Raw genomic sequence first — 25,988 nt, 5'->3', positions numbered from 1 at the left:
GGTCTCTGGGAATCAGGATAACATCCTTCCATAGATAGATAGATAGCAGTAAGTAGCTATCTAGCTAGATTATTACAAGCATCTGCTGCTGGCCCTGTCCATAATTAAGGGCTTATTTGGAAAATGTCAGCCTGCACAGGAAAAGCAAGCAAAGGATATCCATGTCTTCTTTTTCTTCTTCTTCTTTTCTCTGAAACACAAGTTGGCAAACTTTCTGTAAGGGGCCAGATAGTAAATATTTCAGGCTGTGTAGGCCATATGGTTTCTGTCCCAACTACTCAGCTCTGCAACTATAGCATGAAAGCAGCCCAGACAAGAAGTAAACTAACAAGCATGACTGCATTCCAATAAAACTTTTATTTGTGGAAACAAATTTGAATATTGTATCATTGTTACATGTCACAAAACGCTACTCTTCTACTGCTCTTTTTCTAACCATTTAAAACTGTAAAAAGCCCATAGCATTATGAAAACAAGTGATGAGCCAGATTTGGCCCATGGACTGTAGTTTACTGATCCCTGCCTTAGATTATTCGATAAGGATTTTACTGATGTTTTCATTGCTGTTGAGCAAATGTACTTTCCCATCTTTTCCTTAGGACCATCTTGTATGGTCCTGAGCAGACATCACCTCCTAATATCAGGGCCTCCCTAGGCTTGAGTGCCTCACCTGCTGGCATAGCGTGTGGTCTTTAGGAGAACAGGTATTTACCAGATCTGTGATGGTGCTTATTTCCTTCTAGGGACAGGGTGGTCAGCTACACCCTTGGCCGTAGGCTTCCAACAGATCACGTGAGTGGACAGCTGCAATTCCGATTTGAGATCACTTCCTCCATCCACCCAGGTATTTCGGCATGTATTTCATGTGTTGTCCTAGCCTCGTGTCATAGAGTGGTTCCTTTCTCCAAAATATAATAACCATGGTTCTCTCCAGACATGTCCTAGGTTTTGTGGTTCTCTACCTGCCTTCTCCATTTGAGGCCCAGAAGCCAGTGATCTGTTCTGCAAGCCAGGTTGCTATCCTCCTTTTTATTTGTATTTTTTGGTGGTGCCACAAGACTAGGATCTTAGTTCCCTGACCAGGGATTGAACCTGGGTCCCTACAGTGGAAGCACGGAGCCTGAAACAGTGAACTGCCAGGGAAGTCCCTGTTGTCCTCTTGATTGACAGGCTTCTCTTCGTTCCAGTGACCTAAAGATAGAGGGTTAGACAGTGGAGTGGGGATTGACAAAGAAGTCAACATGAGTATGGAGCCATATCTAACTTAACATTTTACTCCCAATACCCTGGTGGCTCAGAGAGTAAAGAATCTGCCTGCAATGTGAGAGACCCGAGTTCAATCCCTGGGTCGGGAAGATCCCTTGGAGAAGGGAATGGCTACCCACTCCAGTATTCTTGCCTGGAGAATTCCATGGATAAAGGAGCCTGGTGGGCTACAGTCCATGGGGTCCCAAAGAGTCAGACGTGACTGAGTGACTAACACACACAAACACCCACACAGAACTTAATCAATAGATGTTGAATCATTGCATACATGAATGAATGAGTGTGACACATGTCATATTGTCAAACTGTGATTACTCAGTGGATTTTTACAATCTCACAGGAAAAATGAATATTGTAAATCGGACAGAAAACTTTTGAATCATCCCATGTTCAGTTTTTCAAGCCAAAACATATTTCCAAATAAGATTGACGAGATGCCTCATAATCCCACTCCGACTCTTCTCTGGCAGCCCCCTCACAGGTAGAGATCATGCCGAGAGTTGTGAGTGGCCACAACTTTATTGGCAACACATTTATGAGTTTCCAGTAAAGCTAATAAGGCTTTTGAGAATCAGGATCTGGAGTTTGTCACTGCCCCCTCGTCAAACAAAAGTTGCACTTTTCTGTGCCCAATCTACAAAGCAGATTGTAAGGAAACACTTGACTGTTTCATCCTTTCACATCCAGCCTTTCCTACATCCTGAAAATAAAATTGATTCTTCCTTCAGTGTAGCAGTAAGAATAGCTTTACAGTGCACCAGAGAGACTGTTTTTCTTCAATGAGTGGATAGCACAAGGGCTTGAAATGGGAATCCACGTCTGGCAGGGGTCCAGTAGAGCAACTGGGGGGAGGCAGAGGTGAGCCATGGTTGCTGCTCCATGGATGGGTGCTTGGAATGGAGACCTGATTTGCTTTCCCGCTTCAGTATTCTCCAGATATGGGGAGGCTTCTAGTCTGAGCCACTGAATGACTGTAGTTGCCCCCTTTCCTTCTCTCTGGTCACCTAAGAACCCCATTCTGCCACACTGGGGGACTCAGCCATAGGAAAAACCCTGAACTAGTATAATTAGCCCTGCCTGAAGCCAACAAGGAGCTGTAAACCCCACCTCTCATCTCTGAGGTCTTCCGTATAGCAGACATTATTGAGCACCTACTTTGTGCCCAGAACGGGGTAGCATTAGGATTTGGGCATTTTGACCAAAAAATGAACTCCCTTGAAACAGAATTCTCAAATACATCGTGATTGCATAAGGAGAACCATTTCTTACAAAATGGGTTTTAGCAGAGCTTTGGTCCATGGGAAACGCTCATCAACCCCTCCGTGCAATATCCTAAGGTAGAAATCCCTAAGATGCTCACACATCCTCGGGAGTAGACTAACACTGCAGTGACATTTTCTTCTTGTCCACAGATGATGAGGAGATTTCCCTGAGTACCGAGCCTGAGTCTGCGGAAATTCAGGACAGCCCCATGAATAACCTGGTGGCACGCAGCTGTGGGGAGCCCCCTTGTGATGCGCCAGAGCCCTCAGGGACCCCAAAGCCTGAGCAGCCGAGCCAGGGCAGCACTGTGGGCCCTCCAGGAATCGAGAGCCTGGAGCTTACCAGCCTGGTTGAGGCAGCGGCAGGTACCACCGAGGCAGGAGATGACGGCACAGTCTCTGTGGGGCCTGAGGGTGCTGGGGAGCTGCTGGTCCCCGGGCCAGAGGACACAGAGCCCGCCTTAAGTGCAGAAGAACTGGCCGAGCGGCTGGACCTGGGAGGGGAGGCGGCCCTACCGGGGCTGCTGGAGGACGGTCAAGCCCCGAGCAGCCCTGGGGAGCCGGTGGCTGAGGAAGGGGCCACAGAGAGCCGGGCTGGGGGGCACGCGGAGAAGGAGCAGGTGGAGGAGGAAGAGGGGGACGTGTCTGCCCTGGGGCAGGGGGAGGACAGGCTGCAACTGCGGGCCTCGGTGAAGAGGAAAACCAGGCCGTGCTCCCTGCCTGTGTCCGAGCTGGAGACGGTGATCGCGTCCGCCTGCGGGGAGCCGGAGACGCCGCGGACCCACTACATCCGCATCCACACGCTGCTGCACAGCCTGCCCTCGGCGCAGGGCGGCAGCGCGGACGACGACGACGGCGCCGAGGAGGAGGCCACCCTCAAGGATGCCTCGGAGAAGGATGCGCTCAGCGAGGTGGACACGGTCGCCGCGGAGCCTCCTCCCCTGGAAGAGGATGGAGAGGCCCCCGAGGGAGCCACTCCAGGCACGGCTCCCCTCGGCCACTCGGGCTTGGCCAACGGCTCGGCCCTGGATGGCGACGCGCTCCCCAGCACGGGGAGCGAGAGCGACTCCAGCCCGCGGCAGGGAGGGGACCACAGCTGCTGCGACGCCTCCTGCTGCAGCCCCTCCTGCTACAGCTCCTCGTGCTACAGCAGCTCCTGCTACAGCGCCTCCTGCTACAGCCCCTCCTGCTACAACGGCAGTAGGTTCGCCAGCCACACCCGCTTCTCCTCTGTGGACAGTGCCAAGATCTCCGAGAGCACCGTCTTCTCCTCGCAGGACGACGAGGAGGAGGAGAACAGCGCCTTCGAGTCAGTGCCCGACTCAGTGCAGAGCCCAGAGCTGGACACGGAGTCGGCGAACGGCGCGGGGCCATGGCAAGACGAGCTGGCCGCCCCCGATGGGAGCATGGCCAGAACCGTGGAAGGTCTGGAGTCCCCCGTGGCGGGGCCGAGCAGTCGGAGAGAAGGTTAGACCTCACACCCCACCAGAGTGAGAATAGCACCACCACGAGGGGGACGCAGGTCTCACCAACATGGTTTAAAACCAAGAGGGAGAGGATCAGTCCCAAATAAGGTTGCTGCGGTGGCCACGTGTGCCTGTCCTGTACTTATATGTGTGCATGTGTTTATGTGTATGTCAGTATTCCAGACTGTGGGTAGCTGACACCCCACCACCGCTCAGATACACCCCAGGAATGACAACTAGTTGGCTGTGAGCGTGTACTTGTATGTGTGCTTCTCTGTTTTAACTAATCACTGATTGTAGGGTACATACTACCCTCCAGTCTTGACAGCAGCAAGAGCATCAAAGCTAGTATCAAATGATCTGAGCAGAAAATGATCAACATTAAGTGGGTAATATGTTAATATCTGCTGACTCCCCACAACTTACGAAGATTAGCAATAAATGTTAATATAAGTGGAAGAACATTGATATTACCTGTTTTAGAATTTAACCTGTGTACATATGAATATGTATAGCCTACATATATGTGTCATGATTTCTGTCTACTTGATTCTGTTATTGTTGTTGGTTTTGTGTTGTGTTGTTTTGTGGGGTTGGGGAGCTATTTTGGCTAATGCAAAGGAAGGATACCATGAATGTGTAAATTACTTTGTCTCAAGTAAGATTCTAATCCAACAGGTGCCCTTTTTAGTTTAAAAATGTATTCTGTGTCCTAACCAAAGACCTTTCTTCTTAGTCATCCCTATGGAAATATATATAAAGTTAACTCGCATTTCCTAATCCAGAATTGGGAACCACCTGCCAGTCAAGTGACAGTGACATTGAGGGAAATAACTTAAAAGTCACATGATACTATGAAATAATTCAGCTGTTTTAAAAGCAAAAAATATAGATTCCGCTATTTTGCTGTTCTAATTTGTTTAAATTAGCCTCCAAACATGCAGTGGTATTGTCTCTAGATTGTAAGCTCATCAAGGGCCAGAATTCATATCTTCTTTCTGTCTGCTAAGCAAATGCCTGGCACCTGCAAATTTTTATAGGAACGTATGTGAGTGTAAAAGAAATAATTTTAAGTACTTAAAAGTACCCAGTTCTACATTTTGGAGAAAGAAGGGTTGAGGGAAAGTGGCACATAGGGTAAGGGGAAGCCTGAGGAAACTGGTAACAAAGAAACACAGGAAGAAAACCAGAGTGCCATACAGTAAACCATAGTGACATACCATACGATATGGAAAAGCACCCGTGAGTATGAGAATGGGGTGGACAATCCCTTTCTTTAATAGGGGTGTTTTGAGTCTCTTCTTTGTTCTAGGTCAGATGCTATGTATGGAAGGCAGTCAATAATTACAATAGAATTAAAAATAAGTATATCATATTTGGTATAATAAGTATATATTTGGGGATATACCCATATGAGGGCACAACTGGGAGCTACCAGAGATGTTTCAGACCAAAGTTGGAAAACTTTTTCCATAAAGGTCCAGATACTACACATTTTAAGCTTTGTAGCTCAAGAGGCAAAACCAAAGCAACTCTTCTCATCAAAGGGGTGTTTCTTAAGAAAGAAAAAAACATTTTTACCTTTAGAAGTATAATAACCATTTTACCCCAGAGCCACATAGCTACAAGGCTGAATTTGTAGTCTGTCAATCTGTTGTAGCCACTGGACCCATGTCTCCAATGATAGAAGACAGTCCACACATGGGTAATTGAAACTTGACTCAGTATATATTGATACTTAAAAAAAGATATTGCCCATGCCTTTGAGGGTCTAACAGTCCAGCAGTGGGGAACCCATTCCCTTTAACAAAAGGATGAAAAAGTTTTTCAGGGCCAGAGTGGAAGTCTGTGTTTCTAAAGAAATTTCTAGATTCCTGAAATTTTTTGCAGATTGTAAACTCCAAAAAAGTTAAGAATATATGCTTCACTATAGTGATTACTAGGGGCAAAACGAGGATTCCTGGGAAGGGCTGTTGATTTCCTGAAGGCTGTACCTATGCTGGCATGTGACTTCCTACAGCCAGTTCTTCTCTCCCTTGTAGGGAGTCCCCGGGCTAACGAAGTCAAAGTGGTGGATCTGTCCCCAACTCACCACCATGCTTCCAAGAGCACCCGCTCAAAAGAAACACGTATGCCTGATTATATGCACATGTGCCCTCTTCTCCCCTCACTGTGACTTTGCAGATTGCAAATTCTTTCCTGAGGTTAGCCGAGGAAGGTGTATATACTCACACCCACACAGGTGCATATGCAACAGTTTGTGGAGGATGTCTTCTTCATCTACTTTGTGTGTCTTTTCCCGCCACGTGTGCCTCTTTTTTTAACCTCAACATAAAATGGTTTTTAAAAACCTTCAGATCAAATGAAAAAAAAAAAGTAACAATGCAATTATGAGCAGCTTCCCAGGTGTAAAGAATCTGCCTGCCAAGCAGGAGCGGCGGGTTCAATCCCTGGGTTGGGAACATCCCCTGGAGAAGGAAATGGCGATCCACTCCAGTATTCTTGCCTGGAAAATTCCATGGACAGAGGAGCCCAGCAGGCTACAGTCGATGGTGTCACAAAGAGTCGGACACGACTGAGCGACTAAACAACATCAATAACATGATTATGAGCTCAACCCTGGCATCAGGCTCCCCTGGGTTTATCTTCAGTCTCCCCACTTTCCAGCCATGACAGCTTAGCCAAGTTACCTAACTGCTCCAAACCTCACATGTAAACTGGGTGCAAATGTGGAACATACCCTAAAGGGTTATTGGAAGGATTAACTGAGATGATTCCTATGAAGTGCACAGCCTGTGAGTGAGGGTTCTTCCAGGTAGATGAGCAGCAAGGCTCCCTTTTAAATTGGAATACATTTCCTTCTCAAAAGTTCTAGCGGGTCTGACCCTTGCTTTGTGTTTGAGCTGAGGGGGCTGGTGTGGAGCTGCGGCCTCGTGCAGAACAGAAGTGGCTTGCTTCCTCTTGCTTCCATTCCGTTGGCTGAGATGCATCAGTCACATCATTGCATTTGCTTGGGGTTCACGGGAAGGTGGGGTCAGCTCCATTAACCCGGCAAGCAACACTATTATGTTTCCACTAGCTTGGAGGAGTAATTAACCTGATTGGTTGAATTAATTACAACAAGGTAAGTCTCTCTTTTTTTTTTTTAACAAACTAAATTTAAAACACAGCAGCTGGTGACATAACAACTGTACCATTGTTTTTCTCTTTTTTTTTTCATTTTCTGACATTAAACACATATAAATACAAACATGAGTGTTATATCCACTAAACACAGAGCCCAGCTTTGGAACAGGAGTCAGTTTGCAAGGAGCTATATGCTGGCATGCGGGAGGGGCACCTTCCTTGACTTTCGTTAGTCTCTGAGGACCCCAGGGGTGTGAGTCACACACCAGAGTCTGCACAAGAAATGATGTTATATATTTAATATTTAAAAGGACCCTTTGTTCCTGAATACATTCCTGTTTTTGTTTTCCAGTTAGCTCAAGAAGTTAAATGGCTAAATTCACTTAATTTCTTTCCTGATTAACTTCTGCTTATGTTTTTAAATCAGTTCTATAGATCTAGAGCAAAAATAAATAATCATCCTTTCCATGTATGGACACTTTGAGAAATATTTTTGTAATTTGAGCTTCCACAAAGATCTTAACCACTGGTTTTCATAGTTCATCTCTTTTGGACCACGGAATAATGGAACACTTGGTATTTGCATCAGCCATGGAAGGGCAAAAGAAGGAGAAGACTGACCTTTGTCCTTTGGCCAATAGGGGCTATTGTGAGAAATCCAGGATGGGGTGCAATGGGGGTTACCAGTCTGAGGGCTGGCTCATGGCCTGAACATTTCTAGCTCCTCACAGATCAAGAGCAATTGACTCTGATTATGTGACCCAAACTGCTGGTACTGAGGCCCCTCTACATGCAGTGTTACCAAGACCTGAAGCCATCATGAAATAGGAATTCCATTGTAAAACACTATTCAGTTCATCATAGGTCTGCCTGACAGTAATATTAGCTGTGTCTATCATAATTGGGCCATGCGTTCTGTGGATATGTTTATTTCTAAAATTTCTTCATGTCTGTCCTTCCGCTTCCTTCTATTCCACTTCCATGTTTCAAGTTCTCAGTCTTCTGCTTCTTACCTACTTCCTTCGTCTCTTGTCTTTTCTCTTTCCAGAACACCCTGGTTTGTCTGCTTCTTCCTAAGAGTAATTTAAAACAGTCACAAGATCCCATAGGTCCTTGGCTCCCCACCCCAGCCCCTAGGTTTCACATGATAAGAATTTATCTTCTTGGCCCATCAGTTCCTTAACCCCATCTTGAAACGGCAGTAACTAAGAGTCTCATTCCAAACACAAAATCTGAAAGACAGCCTCTTGGCAGCCCTCAGATGAAATCTATATAAAAAAAAGGAGCTGTCATTTTGCACAGTCCCAAAAATTTATGGGACCTTATAAATGCTGTTCTTCCCTCCAACAGGCCAGTTTCTTTTCCTGGGCTAATCTCAGGCTCTGCTCATTTTCTTCTAGGTCCCTTTCTGATGCCACCTTCCCCTCAAGAAAATTCAGGTCCCCAATCCTACGTGTTGGTCTATTATGGTACAAATCAGAACCATGAAGTGTTTGACTATTTGAGTTAAAAAAAAAATAGTTCCCTCTATTCACTCATTCATGAATGGTTCTGAATGTCACAAACTGACAAGGAACCAAAAAATCGATTGCCCACTCTTTGGGGTTTTTTCTTGCAGTAATTTGTTTTACAGACATGCTTTTTTGATGATGTTGCCACAGCAATGAATGAATCTGAATATCTTGACTGTCTTGTCCGTAGGTGAATGTCCTATACTCCATAATTCCCAGCCAGTAAGCCAGCTTCCTTCCTTGAGGCCTGAACATCATCACTACCCAACAATCGATGAGCCTCTTCCACCAAGTAAGCTTTAGTTTTGAAAATCTGTGTCTTAATTCTTCCTATCACATCTAAGCAGGTCAGTATGAACTTTGTATATAAACATCCAAACTCTTCCCCCACTCTGTACCTTACAATGTGATCAAAAACCATTATGGCACCTACCATAAAAATTGTTTGGTTGGTTCTTTTGTCAGATGGTTTCAGGATGTGATCTCAAACAGATAACCCAGTATTTTTAGTGGCCCTCAACTTCTGAAATGGAGAGTATTTCTTCACAAGACTTGACTAGTCCTTGCAAACTGTTCATGACCCTTATTTCACAAATTTTACTATTTTATATTTACTAGTTTTCAGTTCAAGTTGGGATAATCCTATTATTCTCCATGGGACCATTTATGGTTCAAGCATCTCCACATAATAAAAAATTTCAACTTGCATTTTCCTTACTCTAAATTGTACCCATATGTGACAGCTGCAAATTTTTTCTACAGTTCTTAGAGATTTCCAGGCAAAACATCATCTTTAGCGGTAGAATTCAATCACATTCTCCTGGTAACTATAATGTGTAATTAATAATTATCTAGCTGGTTATTTGAACTTGGGAAAATCACTTAATCTCTCAGAGACTCAGTTTTCTTATTTGTAAAATTTTAATTTTTTCATCTGCTAAGTGCTAGATTTGGACTAGATAGTCTCTAGATATTGTCCCAATGTAATTTGCCCTTATAATATTCCATTATTATGTTTGTAAGAAGGAACTGACACCCCAGATATTATATATTCATTTAGCATCACATATGTTCATGAATTCTAGAACATTCCTGTTTTGGTTTCAACTCATTTTTCAAGCAAAGATAACCTTTAAAATTTGATAAAGTTTACAACTGCAGAATCTTTCCAGGATGCAAGGAATCAGTGTTTCTTTACATTCTTTTGCCCGTGCTTACATTAACCCATTACAGTTTTGAAAGAAGAAAGACTTATTCTTTAATTCATCTATCCTTGACAATATGATACATTTAACATTTACACCATTCTTCTCCTATTCAGTTATAATTCATCAGTGATAAAACAGTGTTTTTAATATGTGGATCAATTTAAAGGAACACTATATTTGTTGAAAGAGACCAAGATAGGCATTATGTCCTTTAACTTTTGATGCCCGATTTCTTTCTTTATACATTGATTTATGGATGTTCCATAAATGTCACTAGAGATACTTCTGACTTGGAAAAATACCTATAACATTTCCTCTCTAAGAAAGGAACATTTTCTCCACATCAAAAGATCTATCAGTGAGTATGCACATGAATTGACCTTCAATCCATGCAAGAGTAATAGCTGGTTATACATACAGATAATATAAATGAGTATAATATATTCTGTTTTAAAGAATTGCTTTATATAAGCTGCTTTTGATAGTGAAAATAAATTTCTTCCAGACAAGTATCAATTTTCTGTCCATGTAACACTGGAAAATATTAGAAAAGTTGGTAGTGAAGCTAACAGCTAAATTTTCTTAAATAATTTCACGTGGTACATGGATGAATTCATCCCTGATAATTATTCATTGGGTAAATACTTATTGAACACTTATTCTGTGTGAGGCGCTGTTCTAGGTAAGGCAAACAGGTGAAGATCCCTGCCCTCAAGGAGCTTACAGTCTAGACTGGAAGAGACAGATAATAAAGAATAAAAACAATACATGAAGAAATAATGCAGCACATTAGAAGATGTTAAGTGCTGTGAAAAAGCAAAAGCAGAACAGGGAGAGGAGGATCTGGAGTGTATACTGATGGCTGATTTGCCATTTTAAATAGGGTGGTCGGGTACACTTTATTGACAAGGCAACATTTGAAGCTAGACTTAAAGGTGGTAAGAGAGTTATCCACCCAAGTATTGGGAAGGAAGAACTTTCTGAGCAAATAGAACAGCCTGCCTGGTGGGCTTGAGAAACAGCGAGAAGGTCAGTGTGTCTGGAGCAGATTTAGGAAGCGAGGAAGCAAAGGTAAAGAGATCTATCAGGGCCCAGATCACTCACACAGGTCTTGGTAGACCACTGAAGGGTTTGGCTTTTACTCTGGATAAAAGGGGAACATTGTAGGTTTCTGAGCAGAAACTCGACATTGTTTGACTTAGGACTTAAAAGTTTTTCTGTGTTGACATTAAATTGTGAGAAAAAAAATAGGAGCCTTAGACCCAGCATAAGGTGCAGGTGAGAAACAGTGGTGGCTTGGGCCAGCAGGGAGCAGAGGAGGTGAAGAGAAGTGGTCAGATTCTGGACAGATATTTTATGGGTAGATTTGCTGACAGATTGGATATGATGTATGAAATAAAGAGAAGGGTCAAGAATGACCTCAAGAGTTTTAACTTGGATTTAACTGAGACAGAAAGGGAAGGCTGCAGATAGAGCAGGTTTGGGTGGGGAAGAGCTGAAATTTGGTTTTGATCATGTTATATTTGAAATGTCATCCAGGTATTGATGTCAAGAAGGCAGTGAGATGTGACAGAAGTTCAGGAGAAAGGCCCAGACTATAAACGTGATATTGCACTTGTTAATGTGAAAGTAAAATTTATAGGTTTTATGAGTATAGTAATTAAAATAGGATACATTATGAGGCTCTACATTGTTCTTAGACTTCGTGGAAAATATATAGTATAATATATGACAGATCCCTCAGTCACAAATGAATGGACGCACATGAATGACTACTATCCCAAGGTCATCCATTAAGGTATCCTTTTCAGGAGTCTGTTTTGGTATCACAAAGCCAAGTGCATTGACATGCTGAGGCTGAAGTTCCATTCAGAAATTTTCTCTTAATGCAATATGGTTTATACAGTATTTGAAAGTAAATTCTTTACAAAGCAACCCAGAAAACCCAGTTATAATCTCTAATTATGCTTAGCTATTATTTTCAGAATATTTATGAGAGGTTTAATTAGCCCTCTGCCTTCCACATGTTTAATATATTAACAAGTGGGTCTGTCTGGCTTGACATTCTTTTCTGTGAGTGATTTGGAAATACTGAAACTCATAGAAATGATCATTAGCATTGCACCATACTTCAGTTCTTTTCCTTGGAGAATCCATAAGACTGGAGTCTTGTCTTTGAAGGAATCCTTCCTTTACTACAGGACACCTGGAGGGCAGGGGTGTGTGTTGGTCAGCAATGTGTTCTCGGGATCTGGCCGGGTCTCTAGTTCATAGTGAGTAACAGGAGGTGTTTGTTCAAGTGAATGAAGTAGCATGATACTCTTCAAAGGTTAACACTCCTTCTTTGTTGGATGACAGTCATGTTGGGTTTAAAAAAGAAAAAGCCCAATTGATGCCAGTTTGGGAATCACTGAAATTTTTTAATGTTTGGCTTGCAATTAATCACCCAATAGTTATACAAATACACAATTACATCGATGAGCTAATTTTACAACTAACAGTTGACAGCTGAATCATCTAGTAGTCAAATTTAATCAAAACCTTCCAGAATATATTTATACAGCCTGACTATATGTTTTTTTCAATTTGTCTTATAAGCTGAATTTGGTATTTTCTGGTATTTTAGATTTCCTTGGGCATTATTTGGCAGTCCCTCAGGTAAATGTCAAGCATAAGCCATAATGTTCACAAACAGATAAACCATGCACACATCAAACCATAACTAAACCAAATGTATTTTTTATTTTAAAAACAATTGAGAGTTGCTATGTCATTACCTGAATGATACTTTTTCAACAGAATTGTTAAATATCTGACCTACTCCCAAAAGCTATGGCTTTTCTCATTTAAAAGGCTGAACAGCTTTCCTCATTTGCAGTCATTTTTGCATTTTATTCTTTAGTGTAACTCATTTTTTCAGCATAACTTTATCATGAAGCTGTTATTTCCACCATATTTTTACATGTGGACTCTAAAAGCTTTGCCCATCTCGGTACAGCAGACATTAAGCTCATCTTCGTTAAGCTCAGGTGTGTACATGTGACTCCCAGCTCTCTCAGTTTTAAGGATTTTTTTCATCCTATCACCCTAGTCCGGCCCCTACGTATATCATGGACTGTATCATCTGTGCTTCCACCTTTTAGGTGGTTGCTGTTGTTTAAATTTGAGAAGTAAAGAATTTATCTTTATCTTGGGCTCCCTCTACTGTTTGGGATGGTTATTTATCAACAAAGAGATATGTAAAAAGCTTGATGCTAGTTAATAGTCATGATTGGTTTTGTTTTGGTCAAGAAATATTTGGCAGCCACAGATAGGTGGAACATAAACCATAAATTCACAACTTATCAAAGGATGTTTTGAATTTAGTTTCTAAGGGTCAATTCTTTCTCTCAAGAGGCAATCAATTAAGGCTGTGACATATTAGAGGTTATAGGAAGCTGCACCTACATGCAGTATTTTAGAACTGTAGTCAAACCTGGTTTTAAGAGGAGCCATCATTCCCTCCTAACCAGCCATCCTCCATCAGATTTAACAAAGAAAGGACTTTTTTCAGCATCAGTGTGTCAGCTTTTGCTGGAGGACATTCCCAATCTTCCAGCTGTCACTTGGTAGCCAAGAAAATTGACAAGATGGAATTTTTTAAAGAAGGAAATAAATATTTGACTTTGTCTTTAGAAATTGTTAGAATTTTAACATAGGTCATATTTGAGGAACCCCAGTTACTGTCTCAAATGGTCCAGCAGAGAATCGGAGTCCCGTGGGCTCTTTCCTGGCACACCAACTCCATGCCAATGACTCAGAGGTCACGCAGGTGCTCTGGGCAGTTCTTGGTCTTCAGCAAGTCACCAGCAGTGAGTTCTACCTGCAGAAGACCTGGAAGTGCTTATCTGTTTCACATGGATCTGTAGTTTGTCCTTGATTTTTCTTTTTGCCTTTTATCATGCGCTAGACTGGGAAGCTCGCATTGACAGCCACGGGCGGGTCTTTTATGTGGACCACGTGAACCGCACAACCACCTGGCAGCGTCCCACAGCAGCAGCCACCCCCGACGGGATGCGGAGATCTGGATCCATCCAGCAGATGGAGCAGCTTAACAGGCGGTGGGTGACCAGCATGCAGTGAGCCCCTAGAAACCATGAAAGGGGAAGGGTGATCAATGAAATTCCCTCTTAGACTTTTCTGTTCAGATTGTATGAGGAAACTGCAAAGTAATTAACCAACTCATAGTTAGTACTTGGAAAGCTAAATTTATAATTCAGCAGCAGGACATCAGCTAAGTCTGAGTGTCGTTTAAAGATGGGGAGTCCTCTGTACACCTTGATGGCCCAGGTTCAAACACAGGTGTTCTTAGCCAGGGGCTCATGGACCACCCACCACCCAGGTATTCACTGAGGGTGTCAGTGTTCCGGGAACCATTCAGAAACTGTAAGCAAATTATACATGGATGCACATTTTTCTGCCAGACATTCATATCTGTCATAAGAATCTCAAACAGGTCTGGAACACAAACAGTTTGGAAACAGTTTGAAAACATTCCAAGGATAGGTTTAACAGAATACTAAAAGCTGCCTGGAGAAAAAGCTGTCTCATAAATTGCTATATTCATGCCTACTCCAGTCCCATAATTGCTACATACTGAGAAATATACATTCTTAAACAACTTTCATCATAGAAAATGAAATATTTAAAAATACTTTTTGAGAATTGTTTTGTCTGAAACGTAGGCCCTTTACTAGTTTTTAGTATGTAAAGATGTCATTTTGTTTTCAGCATGCAAATGAAACCCTCAGTAGCATCTGTCCCATGTTGTAAGCTAGTATGAGCATCATACTCAACATCTTGCTCCTTTAAGATCAGGGCAATGGCTCTTGGAAACTTTTAGTAGCCAGGAATGCAAGCTGCAGGCTCAACTTCGTTTATAACCACCTGATGTTTTGCTAGTGTGAAGTAAAGGAGAAAGGTGGAGAGGGACAAGAAAGAATAAATAACTGGACTTGGGGGACACAGTTATGGATAACAAACATCCATTGAAAGTTAACTCTATACGACAGAAAAAAATGGACAATGTAATACTATTAAAGAGGAAAAAAAGTTGAACTTCTGGTTACTGCTGTTGTAGACAGCATGCATTAGTCGCTCAGTCGTGTCCGACTCTTTGTGACCCCATGGACTGCTCTGTCCATAGGATTCTCAAGGCAAGAATATTGGAGTGGGTTGCCATTTCCTTCTCCATATTGTAGGCAGAGGAGGATGTTTTAGGTGAAAATCATGAGGATTCTTTTATCACATGAGCATTTGGAAGACACTTGCTTTCCATTTTTCCCCATCAATAGCTGAGTGTCATTAATAAGAACCATAAAGCATGTTCATTGGCAGCATATTTCTGTAGTTATTCCCACAGAAAGAAATCATATTACAAGGAAGAACATATTGTATATAAATGTACCAAAAGCCATGGGAGTGTCCTTTCATGGTGTTTGCAACTAAAAATGCAGGGAACACAGCAAGCTCATTTTACATGGAGATCTTGTTCAGATGCCATAGGTAGAAATAGCCTCAAGGTCTGTCTAGCCAGACAGATAAGTAAAGTATTTATCAGACTAAGAAACAGGGAGAGCCCATCAGGTTGTATCTATGAGAGGTCCAGTTGAAACACTAAAACAAAACAGAAGCAGAAGTAAACACCTTGACCCATGACATAAAAATACTTGGAAGTTTGTTCATGATGTTCAGATTGTATAACATAAAAATGAAGCCAAATTCATCCTTAATCAGGCCTCTAGAGAAGTGTGCGGGCTTTGGTGTATAAAGCCCTGTGCCCTCCAGTGGAGCTGAACATGCTGAGAAAGGCCAGAATTTGATGAACAGGAAGCTATATTTGCTGCATCCATTTGGACAGATAAAGAAATCAAGCAATTTGAGAAAGTGCTCTTGTGAAAAATCCTACCTAGGGAAATTTAGATAACCTTGAGATAAGTATCCAGGCTCTTCAATGCTTATTTTAGCCTATTGCCTTCCAGCACTTAAAGTTTTTCAGTGATTTGGCCTGATAACAGCAACCACACAAAGTATACTGTCAGTCTTTTATCCATTGCAGATGTGACCACACATAGGGGGCATTTGTTTGATAACCTGCAGTTATCAGGAGAAATTGACACCCGTCACTATCTCATAGCAAAATGGAAATACTTCTCAGTGTTGCAAGAAGAAGTTTCTTTTGACTTCTGGCAGGGCAACTGTGAAAGGCAAAGGTTTTGTGCAAAGAGATGTGCGCTGCAAAATAAGGAGTTGACGAAGTAGCATGTGGTGACCACGTGCCCTCGGCCACTCCCCAAGTGGCCTTGTTGGCTTTGCACATGTTCCGACTGCAAGGGAGTCCCTCGTTACCTGCCTTCCACCTGGAACCTGTCTCCATCCTACAAAGATCCAAGCCTAATGTGTGGTCCCTGAAACCTCCCCAGAGCCCTCCACACAGAGCCGGTGGCTGCCTGCTCTGCAGCCCCGTTACACATGGGGCACCGTGCCTGCCACTGGCACTGTCCTTCCCTTCTTTCTCATTCTTCTGTGTCCCTCCTCCCAGTGGCTGGATGGGGCCAGAATTTACCAGGACTCAGCACAAGACAGTTTCCCAAGTTAATTCCTGCACTTTCAGGATATCCCGAATGAACTAACTCTACCTTCTTCACAAATACTTCTCAAACAAACCAAAAATATAAATACATAGTCTGATTTTAAATAGTCAACTCAAGTTTGATGTTTTAGTTATCTGGATAAAAATTATACTATGGAGAAATGGAAGTCTTAAATATGAAAAAAAAAAAGAAGGATCTTATAATCTTATACCCCAAGGATTAGCTTTTTTAAAAGATTAAACTGTCTTCAAGTTTTCAAGTTCCATATGCACAGTCTTTGTATATTTAAAATAATGATATAGTTTTATATTAATTTTTCACTTACTATATTATTAGCATTTTCATATTTCTACATAGTCTTAAAGTTATCACTTAAGTGATAGTGTTCCAATGAACGAATGTAATTTAGTTGATTTGTCATATTGTTGGATATTTATTTTTATCACTATTTTGGGCAAGACCCAAGAGCATGTAAAATGTAAGGATTGTCTTAGCATGTTTCCTTTGGGTTATATTCCCAAAACAGCAGGCCAAGGGAGATCTATGTGGTTTCAGTATTTGATATCAGTGTTTAAGTATTTTTTAAAGTGATTCTGCAGATTCACTCTGCCAGCAATGGCACCCTCCCTTCCTTATCATCTTTTGGTGGGTTTTTACTGACTTAAGCAATTCTCCTGGTGTTTTGGTGCATCTTACATTTCACTTCTTGGAGGGAGGGTCTACTTCTGCTTCCATGAGCTCTTCTTTTACCAATTTTAGCTCCTCCTGTGAGAATTATCTGTTCTTATAAGCCTAGTTTGGTTTTTGTTTAGTTTGTTTTGGCTTGGCTCCTGAAGGGTTTTGTGGGTTTTTTTTTCCTTCTGGTTTGGTTTTGTTTGTATTCCTCTGTGTGTCCATTTACAAATTAGACATTCCAGTTGACTTTCTTATCAGTTTCTATAAACTCTATGCAATATAAATATTTAATCTTTTACTGAAAAAAAAAAAATGTCAGGGGGTTATTGAAGGACTCTTCTTGAAAAAGAAGAGAACCAGCTCTCTGACCCCCTTTCATCTTCAGATCAAAGAGGGCCTCTGAGGTTCGAGCCCTGCCCTCGCTGGGTGATCCTCCATGAGTTGCTCTGTATACTGCTTCTCCAGGACTGTCCCTTCTCCAACCAAGGCCAGGAGTGGGGTCTGGCACTTGGGTTTTGAGGCTGCTGACCTAGTAAGGTATGGGATACCACAGGTCCAACCAAGGACATATGGAGCAGGTTGTGAAATTGCAGACATTTCTATCAAATAAGGTTATATTAACTCATTAAAATTATCTTCTGTGGTCACTGCATTTTGAGAAGGAAAAAGAGACCACAGCATGAGGTTTGTCTAAGCCCTGTTCCAGATGTCTGTTGCTGAGGAACAAACCACCCCAGACTTAGTGGTGTAAACACCAATAATTGATTATTATTGTCATCATCATCGTCATCCTCTCTCATGGTTATCGTGGCGGGATGAGTTCAGTGAGGCCCTTCTCGGGATATCTCACGGTTGCAGTCAGAGGGTAGCTGGGCTGGAGAGTCACATATCTAGAGGTGGACACCGGCTGTTGGCTGGTACCCCAGCTGTGACTGTTACCCAGGGCACCTGCGTGTGGACTTTCCATGTTGCCTGGGCTTGCTCACAGCATGGCTCCGGTATTCCATCACAAGTTATCGCTTTCATTATTGTCTATTCATCCAGGAAGCCACAAGACCTTCCCAGCTTGAAGGGGAGGGGACATTGATTCGACCTCTTAATATTAACAGGAGAATGGTAAGATTCTGGAAGAGCCTGTGGACTAAAAAATATAGTTGAGTCACTTTTGGAAAATGCAGCCTGCCTTGAACCACTTAGGGGATCCTCTGACAGCAGGTCCTTTGGTCTTTGGCAAGTCTCACCCCTCCCCCAGGTCAAGGTTACACCCTTAGGCAGCTTCTCACTGGCTCACTGAGTAACCCCCCCGCCAAAGGCTGCACTACTTGGGTCCCAGCAAGAACTCAGGAACATCACGGACAAACAGCCTGCACCTTCCCTACATCCTCCCTGCCACAGACATGTGGGGGCTAAACACACATAAGCCTTTCTCTCTGCTTCTTCGCTCATTCCTGTCCTGCCACATTTTCTCATAAGAGGCCTTCTCAGGAATGCCTCCCAGTAACTGCTGCAGGCAAAACCATCATTCTGCCAGGTGTCAGGAGGGAGTGGCTGAGTCTCCTTAGATAAAATAAAACCTCAGACCAGTGAGTATGTAGATAATACCATCTGAATGCAGATAATACCATCTGAAGATTTGTTACAAATGCAGATTTCAGCTTTGCTCCAGTTTCTGTAATTATAACAATCACCCAGATTATCACTCTGGCAGGTAGTCTGGAAACCACACTAGAAAACAAAACTCTTTTTTATTTTATTTATGTATTATTTTTGGCCAAGCAGCATGAAGGATTTTCATTCCCTGAACAGGGATTAAACCCCTGCCCCCAGCAGTGGAAGCGTAGAGTCTTAACCACTGGATCACAAGGCAAGTCCCCAGAACTCCTCTATAAAGGTCAAAGAAAGGTCACTGGTCTCCGGAATGCCACCACAGAAGACCCCATCTGTGTGACAGTATCTCCCATGCCCCTGCCTTGGATCGCACTGGCTACTTGCTGCTCCCCAGATGCTGGTCCCCCTTCTCCTCACACTTCTTCCTTTACTGCCACATCTCTTCTCTGAGCACAAGACCCGCATAGCAATGCTCCCCTGACTATGGCCACTGGTGTGACCTCTGGGACCTCCAGGTCACTCTGTCCAAATCCACACTAAAATCTTCCTGCCAACTTGCCCATCCCACCTGGTCTTCCTCATGGCTAGTGCTCCCACCTGCTCTAAGCGGAAGCCTTCCTTCCTTCTTCTCCAGCTTCCATATCCAGGCCCCAAGTCCTGTTAAGTCTACACATAAAGTTATTACAGTTTGGCTGCTAAAGATCACGTAAGTTCAGCCCCTTCTCTCATTCCTTCTGTGCCAGGAGGAAAAGGGAGGCGGAATTCCTGTCCTGTGCCCCTGTGGGCTGAGAGACATCAGGCAAAGTCAAGGTCACACAGGGCAGAGGAAGGAAGCAAAGCAAAGAGGAGCAAGACAGCTGGACACCTGCATAGAAAACACAGTGAGGTTTAGGCAGGCAGGTATACTTTAGGTATAGTTTAGTTTAGGCAGGGGCGAGAATCCCAGGGACAGGGGAGCCTGGTGGGCTTCCGTCTATGGGGTCACACAGAGTCGGGCACGACTGAAGTGACTTAGCAGCAGCAGCAGCAGTTTAGGCAGGCAGGGAGGTTTAGGTAGGCAGGTGTAGGTGATCTTAGTGTCCCTACAATATGTGGGTGTTCCCCTCCCCCAGCAGCATCCTAAGAGACTAGCATGATACATCACGCCTACCTGGGTCCAGACTTCAGCATCTCCAGCCTGGACCGATGCGGTAGTTCTCAGCTGCTCTCCCCGACTCCAGGCTCTTCTCCTCCCATGCACTCCACATAGGTGAGGGTCAGTGTAGAGCTGAATCTGCCTCTTTCTCAGCAGCTGTCCAGTCCCTACAGCAGCAGTTCTCAAAGTTGATCCCTGGGCCAGCAGCAGCGGCTGCATCACCTAGGAACTAGTTAGAAATGCACGTTCTTGCCTCCCATCATTCCATCCCCAGACCTACTGAGTCAGAGAGACTCTGGGAGTGGAGCCTGGCAGCCTGTTTTCACCAGCCCTGTAAGTGATTCTTATGTAGCTCAAGTTGGAGACTCTGGGCCTAGAGAACAATGTTCCAACCAGTGCTGGGCACCTCCTAGGTGCTTTCTGCCACTGTGCTGGTTCCCTGGCCCTGCCCAATCCCTACACATCCTGGTGCGACCACCAAGCTTCTCAGAGTTCTCTCAGGTGAAGTCTTTGGCATGTTTTATTTCCTCTGTGTAGCTTCCCTCCAAGCTCCCTGACAAGTCCATACGCTGGCTTCAGAATATGCCTTGGGTGTTCCCTTGTCCCTGTTCATAACTCTAATACAGATGGGGCATCATGTTCAAATCACCAGAGGCATGGTCTACATGCCTGTCCCTTTTTTGCTGTCCTGACTGTGAGTGTTCAGAGAGTGAGATCATATTCCAGTCTTCTCTTTGGTCTGAAAGTCCAGCACAGAGCAGGCCCCATTGGAAGAGTCAGTGAATATTTAGTAAGTACCCAGTTAGGTGACTGACTGGCCTACAGACTAATTCTCCAACTTGGGAAAAAAACTCAAAGGAACCTTCATATAAGCTGAAAGCATGTATTTGTCTGCCAGTGTTTTATTTTGTTTTTTTAAACAAAAAACATTTAAACATTTAAAAATGTTATTTGTTGAAGTATGTTTGATTTATGATGTTGAGTTAATTTCTGCTGTACTGCAAAGTGATTCAGCTCTACATATGTATACATATATATATATATATTCTTTTTCATATGGCTTATCACAGGATATTGAATATAGTTCCCCCTGCTGTACAGTAGGCCCTTGTTGTTCAACCATTCTATATATATTAGTTTGCATCTTTAGTGTATAATCTTTGCACACTCTTTCCTAGTCATATCAGTTAACTGTCAAATAAAAACAAGTGAGTAGAACTTTTAGTTTGTAGACTTATCACAATCAAAGAGAGGTGATTTGATATCTTAGTTGTAATTTTTTTAAGTTCCTTCCCACACCATTATTTTAGACTCAGTCCAATTTCATTTAATACAGGGCAGAGGCTGTTTTTTATAATGATTTTTTGTGTGTTGATTTTTTTTTTTTAAGTCACCATACTTGAAACTCATCATAGCTTACGAAACAAAATGAAGTCAAATCACCTAGAGATACTTGTCTTGCAAATTGTGTTAAGTATCTTGGGAAATTTTTGAGCACTTCTCTCCTGACATTTCCTGACATCCAAGACAATTCTTTACAGATTTCCCCATTTACCTGACTCAGAGCATCAGCCCCTCAACAAGTCAACAAACCAAAGTTAACTCCTGTCTTTTCACTTTCTGATGCGAAGGTATCAAAATATTCAGCGAACCATTGCTACAGAGAGGCCTGAAGAAGATTCTGGTAGCCAAATTTGTGATCCAGTTCCAGCAGGAGGCGGTGGAGGAGGTGGTGGGAGTGACTCAGAGGCTGAATCTTCCAGCTTAGGTATGGTCAGCGGATACCCATGGGATGGAAGGTGGATAAGGGAGAGCAGGGAGGTGGGCAAAATCCAGGAGGAGAAAGATCCTTGGCGCCATCTGGGTAAAAACAGACAGAAGTGTCTCACCAGGAATGTAAAGGAAAAGTGGATTCACAGTGACAAGAACTTGTACTTGTGCATCAAGGTGATTTTTTTCAGTGTCTTAATCATTTCTTGTGTAAATTTATTTACTGGTGTCCTAAGGATGTTTTCCACTTGTAAGTAAAAGATGCAATAAGAATTCAAGGTCTCCTTCCAAGGAGCCACATGACAACAATAGGAATAAGACTTGTTTGTATTTAGAATAAAATATCAATACAGTCCCCCCTGAGAGAGGAACCTGGCAGTAAAGAGGTTTTCCATTGGTCTTATGATTTTAAATACACCACCACCCAGGAAATTTTTTTACCAAATACCATCAGCATCCACTAGGGGGTCTGGTGTTCATTTCTTTGAATCTGCCTGAGTGGAACTCAGATGTAAATACTGGAAAAGCCTGAGACTGGCTTCTTTGTTGTTTGTTTTTAACTGAAGTATAGTTGACTTACAATGTTGTGTTAGTTTCAGGTGTACAGCAAAGTGATTCAGTTTTACACATATATATTCTTTTTCATATTCTTTTTCATTATTGACTGTTATATTAAATATAATTCCCTGTACTATACAGTAGATCCCTGTTATATATTATTTTATATTATATGTATTATATTATATTATGTTATATTTTATTATATTATATATGTGTTTAGTTGCTCAGTCATGTCCAACTCTTTGCGACCCTATGGACTGTAGCTGGCCAGGCTCCTCTGTCCATGGAATTCTCCAGGCAAGAATATTGGAGTGGGTTGCCATGCCCATCTCCAGAAGATATTCCCAACCCAGGGATCGAACCCAGGTCTCCCACACTGCAGGCGGATTCTTTACTGTCTGAGCCACCAGGGAAGCATCTATATAGTGATTAATCCCAAACTCCTAATTTAGCCCTCCCCTGCTCCTTGCCCCTTTGATCACCATAAAGTTGTCTTCGATGAAAAGATTGGTTTCTATTTTTTATACCTATAATAGCGTAAGATTATCACAGTGACATCCTGATAATCCAAATCTCTTAAATTAGGTAAATGATTGGCAGATTGACAGGTATAGAACAGTCTGAGGAAATAGCCATGTGTTTTGTGTCCTGCCAGTTCTCAGCTCTCTCTGAAAAGCAGAAGAGTGGATACTTTCATGGCCTTTTATAAATACACATACATAGTTCCACCAACAATTTTAATTGTCTCAATTCTAATCATTTTATCAAATATATTAACTAAACTGACTAGCTAAGGTTTTTCTATTATTAATTCCTTTGTTTGACTGCTGAGAGAGATTTGGTAAGGTGGTGGAATATTTGGAAATATGAGGGAAAAGGAAGAGAAAATTTCTTTTTGGGTTTGGTATCAGATCTGTCGGCATTTGCTGTATAACAAATTATCCCAAAGCTTAGTATCTGAAGCTCACTGCTGCTGCTGCTGCTAAGTCACTTCAGTCGTGTCCAACTCTGTGTGACCCCATAGACGGCAGCCCACCAGGCTCCCCCGTCCCTGGGATTCTCCAGGCAAGAATACTGGAGTGGGTTGCCATTTCCTTCTCCAATGCATGAAAGTGAAAAGTGAAAGTGAAGTCACTCAGGCGTGTCCAACTCTTAGGGACCCCATGGACTGCAGCCTACCAGGCTCCTCCATCCATGGGATTTTACAGGCAAGAGTACTGGAGTGGGGTACCATTGCCTTCCACCCCCGCCCCAGTTCTGCAGGTGGTCGGTTTGAACTGAGCTCTGCCAGGTGGTTCCTCAGGGCACTGGGCTCACATGCCTCCTTGGTCACCTGTGGAATTGGCTGCAGGCTAGCTGGCCTGAAGTGGCCTCAGCCAGGGTGGCTTGTCCCTGCTCCCCATGGCTTTTCATCTTGTACAGGCTGTTCTCATGATGAGGGAGAGAAAGTAAGTGGGGACCCACTGGCCTCTCAAAACCCTGACTCAGAACCTCTGGCAAATTTTGTTGTTTAAAGCAAAACTCAAGGCCAGCTTGATTTAACATGGGGAGAGGCTGCAAAGTCTCACAGTGATGAGGATGAAGGGAGAGGAAGGATTGTGGTCTTTTCTGCAAACAAAGTGACATAGCTATGGTGAGCAACTTGTAAAGAAAATAAGAAAAATTCATTGGGATAAAAGGGATGAGTTATTCAAGGACTTGATCCAACTGAAGTTATACTGGAGTACTCTGGGAAATAATGAGTCTCAACTGACAGACACAGTGATGGGACACCTGGCCGTCACTGTGACACTGGTTGGATCACCATTCAAAACAACAGTCCTCTCCAGCAATGATGGTGAAGGTCTGTAGGCTGCTAGTGCCACCAAAAAGAAGTCCTCTAATTGAAACTATCTTTTTCCAATACATTCAGTTGCTTTGTTTCACTTCTTCCAGATCTGAGAAGAGATGGGTCACTTTCTCCAGTGAATTCACAAAAAATCACCTTGCTGCTACAGTCTCCAGCAGTCAAATTCATCACCAACCCTGAGTTCTTCACTGTACTGCACGCCAATTATGTGAGTGTTCCCACACACAGAGGGGGCCTGGCCTGGCTTCTGGAAAGACCCGAAACACAACTTTGCAAAGTCTTTGGATAGATTAAAGAGGATAGCCTTCTAACTGAGGCAAGGGGGTGGGGTGGGGGCAGGGAAGAGGAAGAGAAAAATGATGGTTCCTTTTTGTTCTCTGTGAGTCTTCCCAAAAGGAGAAAAGCTAGATTTAGGAATGCTATTTCTTCTTTGAGTTTTTGTTAGATTCAAAAGGGTTAATGTCAGTGAAAGTATTTGGAAACAAAGGTGCGTTTTTATTATAGTTAAAATTTTTAAGGGACAAAATTAGGAAATTGACAGATATCCTTCAACCTGAATCATTTTGTAAAATTACTTTCATTAAAGAAAGTTTAAAATAGATAAATAGGTTTCCTTTTCATATCATTAGTTTATCAAATAACCTGCTTATGGTTAATTTAATGTGATTTTTACATATTTAGCATTCTCTCTCTCTCTCGTTTTGGTATTGTCAAGAAAGCAATGACATGATATTGGTATGCACGCATGCTAGGTGGCTTCAGTCGTGACCCCATGGACTATAGCCTGCCAGGCTCCTCTGTCCATGGGATTCTCTAAGCAAGAATACTGGAGTAGGTTGCCATGCCCTCCTCCAGGGGATCTTCCTAACTCAGGGATCAAACCCAAGTCTTAAGTCTCCTGTGTTGGCAGACCAGTTCTTTACCACTAGTGCCACGTGGGGGTGAAGTGAAGTCACTCAGTCGTGTCCAACTCTTTGAGACTCCATGGACTGTAGCCTACCAGGCTCCTCTGTCCATGGGATTTTCCAGGCAAGAGTACTGGAGTAGGTTGCCATTTCCTTCTCCAGAGTATCTTCCTGACCCAGGAATCAAACCTGGGTCTCACACATTGTAGGCAGACACTTTTACCATCTGAGCCACCAGGGAAGTCCACCTGGGAAGCTCCCTTGATATCCTGATATTACTGTAGTCATTGCTTTTTTCATTTGACATGTGTTTCCTGTGGTTCAGACACAGATCTAGGTGCTAGATGTAAAGACAGATTAGGGTGACACCTGAGCAGCAGAAGCTCCCCATTTTGTTGGGCAGCAGACATGCAAAAATGAGTCTAACGTGATAGGACAAGGCTGTCCTCTGGGAGGAGCAAAGTGCACTGGAAAGACCCGTGATGCTCTGGACACTCAGGGAGCAGTCCTGAGGAAATTGAGTCCGGAAAGTTGAAAGTTGACAGGGCAGAGGTTAGAGTCAGTGGGAGAAAGGACTCAGCCTGGGCCTGGGTCCAGTGGGGCTGGAGCGTGGTGACAGGCAGAGGTGGGAAGAGAGGATGGAGAATAGCAGCAAATTACCTGGTACATCATGGAAAGGAGCCTGGATCTACCTAAGTAGGCAACCAGAACCAGCTGCAGTCTCAGACATTATCATCAGTTACACAATCCAGCTGTTTGAGAGGTTATTTTCTCAGGTAGAATTGTGGGAGAGGGACTGAGGGGTTAAGACCAGAGCCTGGTTCAAGTGCTTAAGTGAGCAATAATCAAGGACTTCCCTAAGAAAGGGTCTGGGAGCAGGGAAAGAACAACTCAGCTTAAGAGATATTTCTGCAGGGAATCAATTGTGCTTGGGACCACTATGATTGAGGGGGATGGAGGGTAAGGACCCAAGAAAGTCTGAGTCCTTTCTGCTTTGTGCCCCTGAGTTAGGTG

General features: G+C 43.1%; 1 protein-coding gene across 2 annotated transcripts in view; it reads left to right on the top strand.

Moving 5' to 3' along the window:
* Positions 1 to 25,988, top strand: part of HECW1 (HECT, C2 and WW domain containing E3 ubiquitin protein ligase 1) — a 478,550-nt gene that overhangs the window by 346,767 nt on the left and 105,795 nt on the right. For both annotated transcript variants that reach the window (XM_088834636.1, XM_088834637.1), the window contains 6 exons: positions 744 to 844; positions 2,679 to 3,995; positions 8,822 to 8,923; positions 13,789 to 13,939; positions 21,521 to 21,657; positions 24,156 to 24,277. In XM_088834636.1, coding sequence (XP_088690762.1) covers positions 744 to 844; positions 2,679 to 3,995; positions 8,822 to 8,923; positions 13,789 to 13,939; positions 21,521 to 21,657; positions 24,156 to 24,277 — 1,930 coding nt within the window. The remainder of the gene's footprint in view (positions 1 to 743; positions 845 to 2,678; positions 3,996 to 8,821; positions 8,924 to 13,788; positions 13,940 to 21,520; positions 21,658 to 24,155; positions 24,278 to 25,988) is intronic.

This window comes from Moschus berezovskii, chromosome 3, assembly GCF_049115385.1.
Source record: "Moschus berezovskii isolate FMDL1 chromosome 3, NW_MosBer_1.0, whole genome shotgun sequence".
NCBI classification, from domain to species: Eukaryota; Metazoa; Chordata; class Mammalia; order Artiodactyla; family Moschidae; genus Moschus; species Moschus berezovskii.
This window is presented reverse-complemented; position numbering and strand designations above follow the sequence as displayed.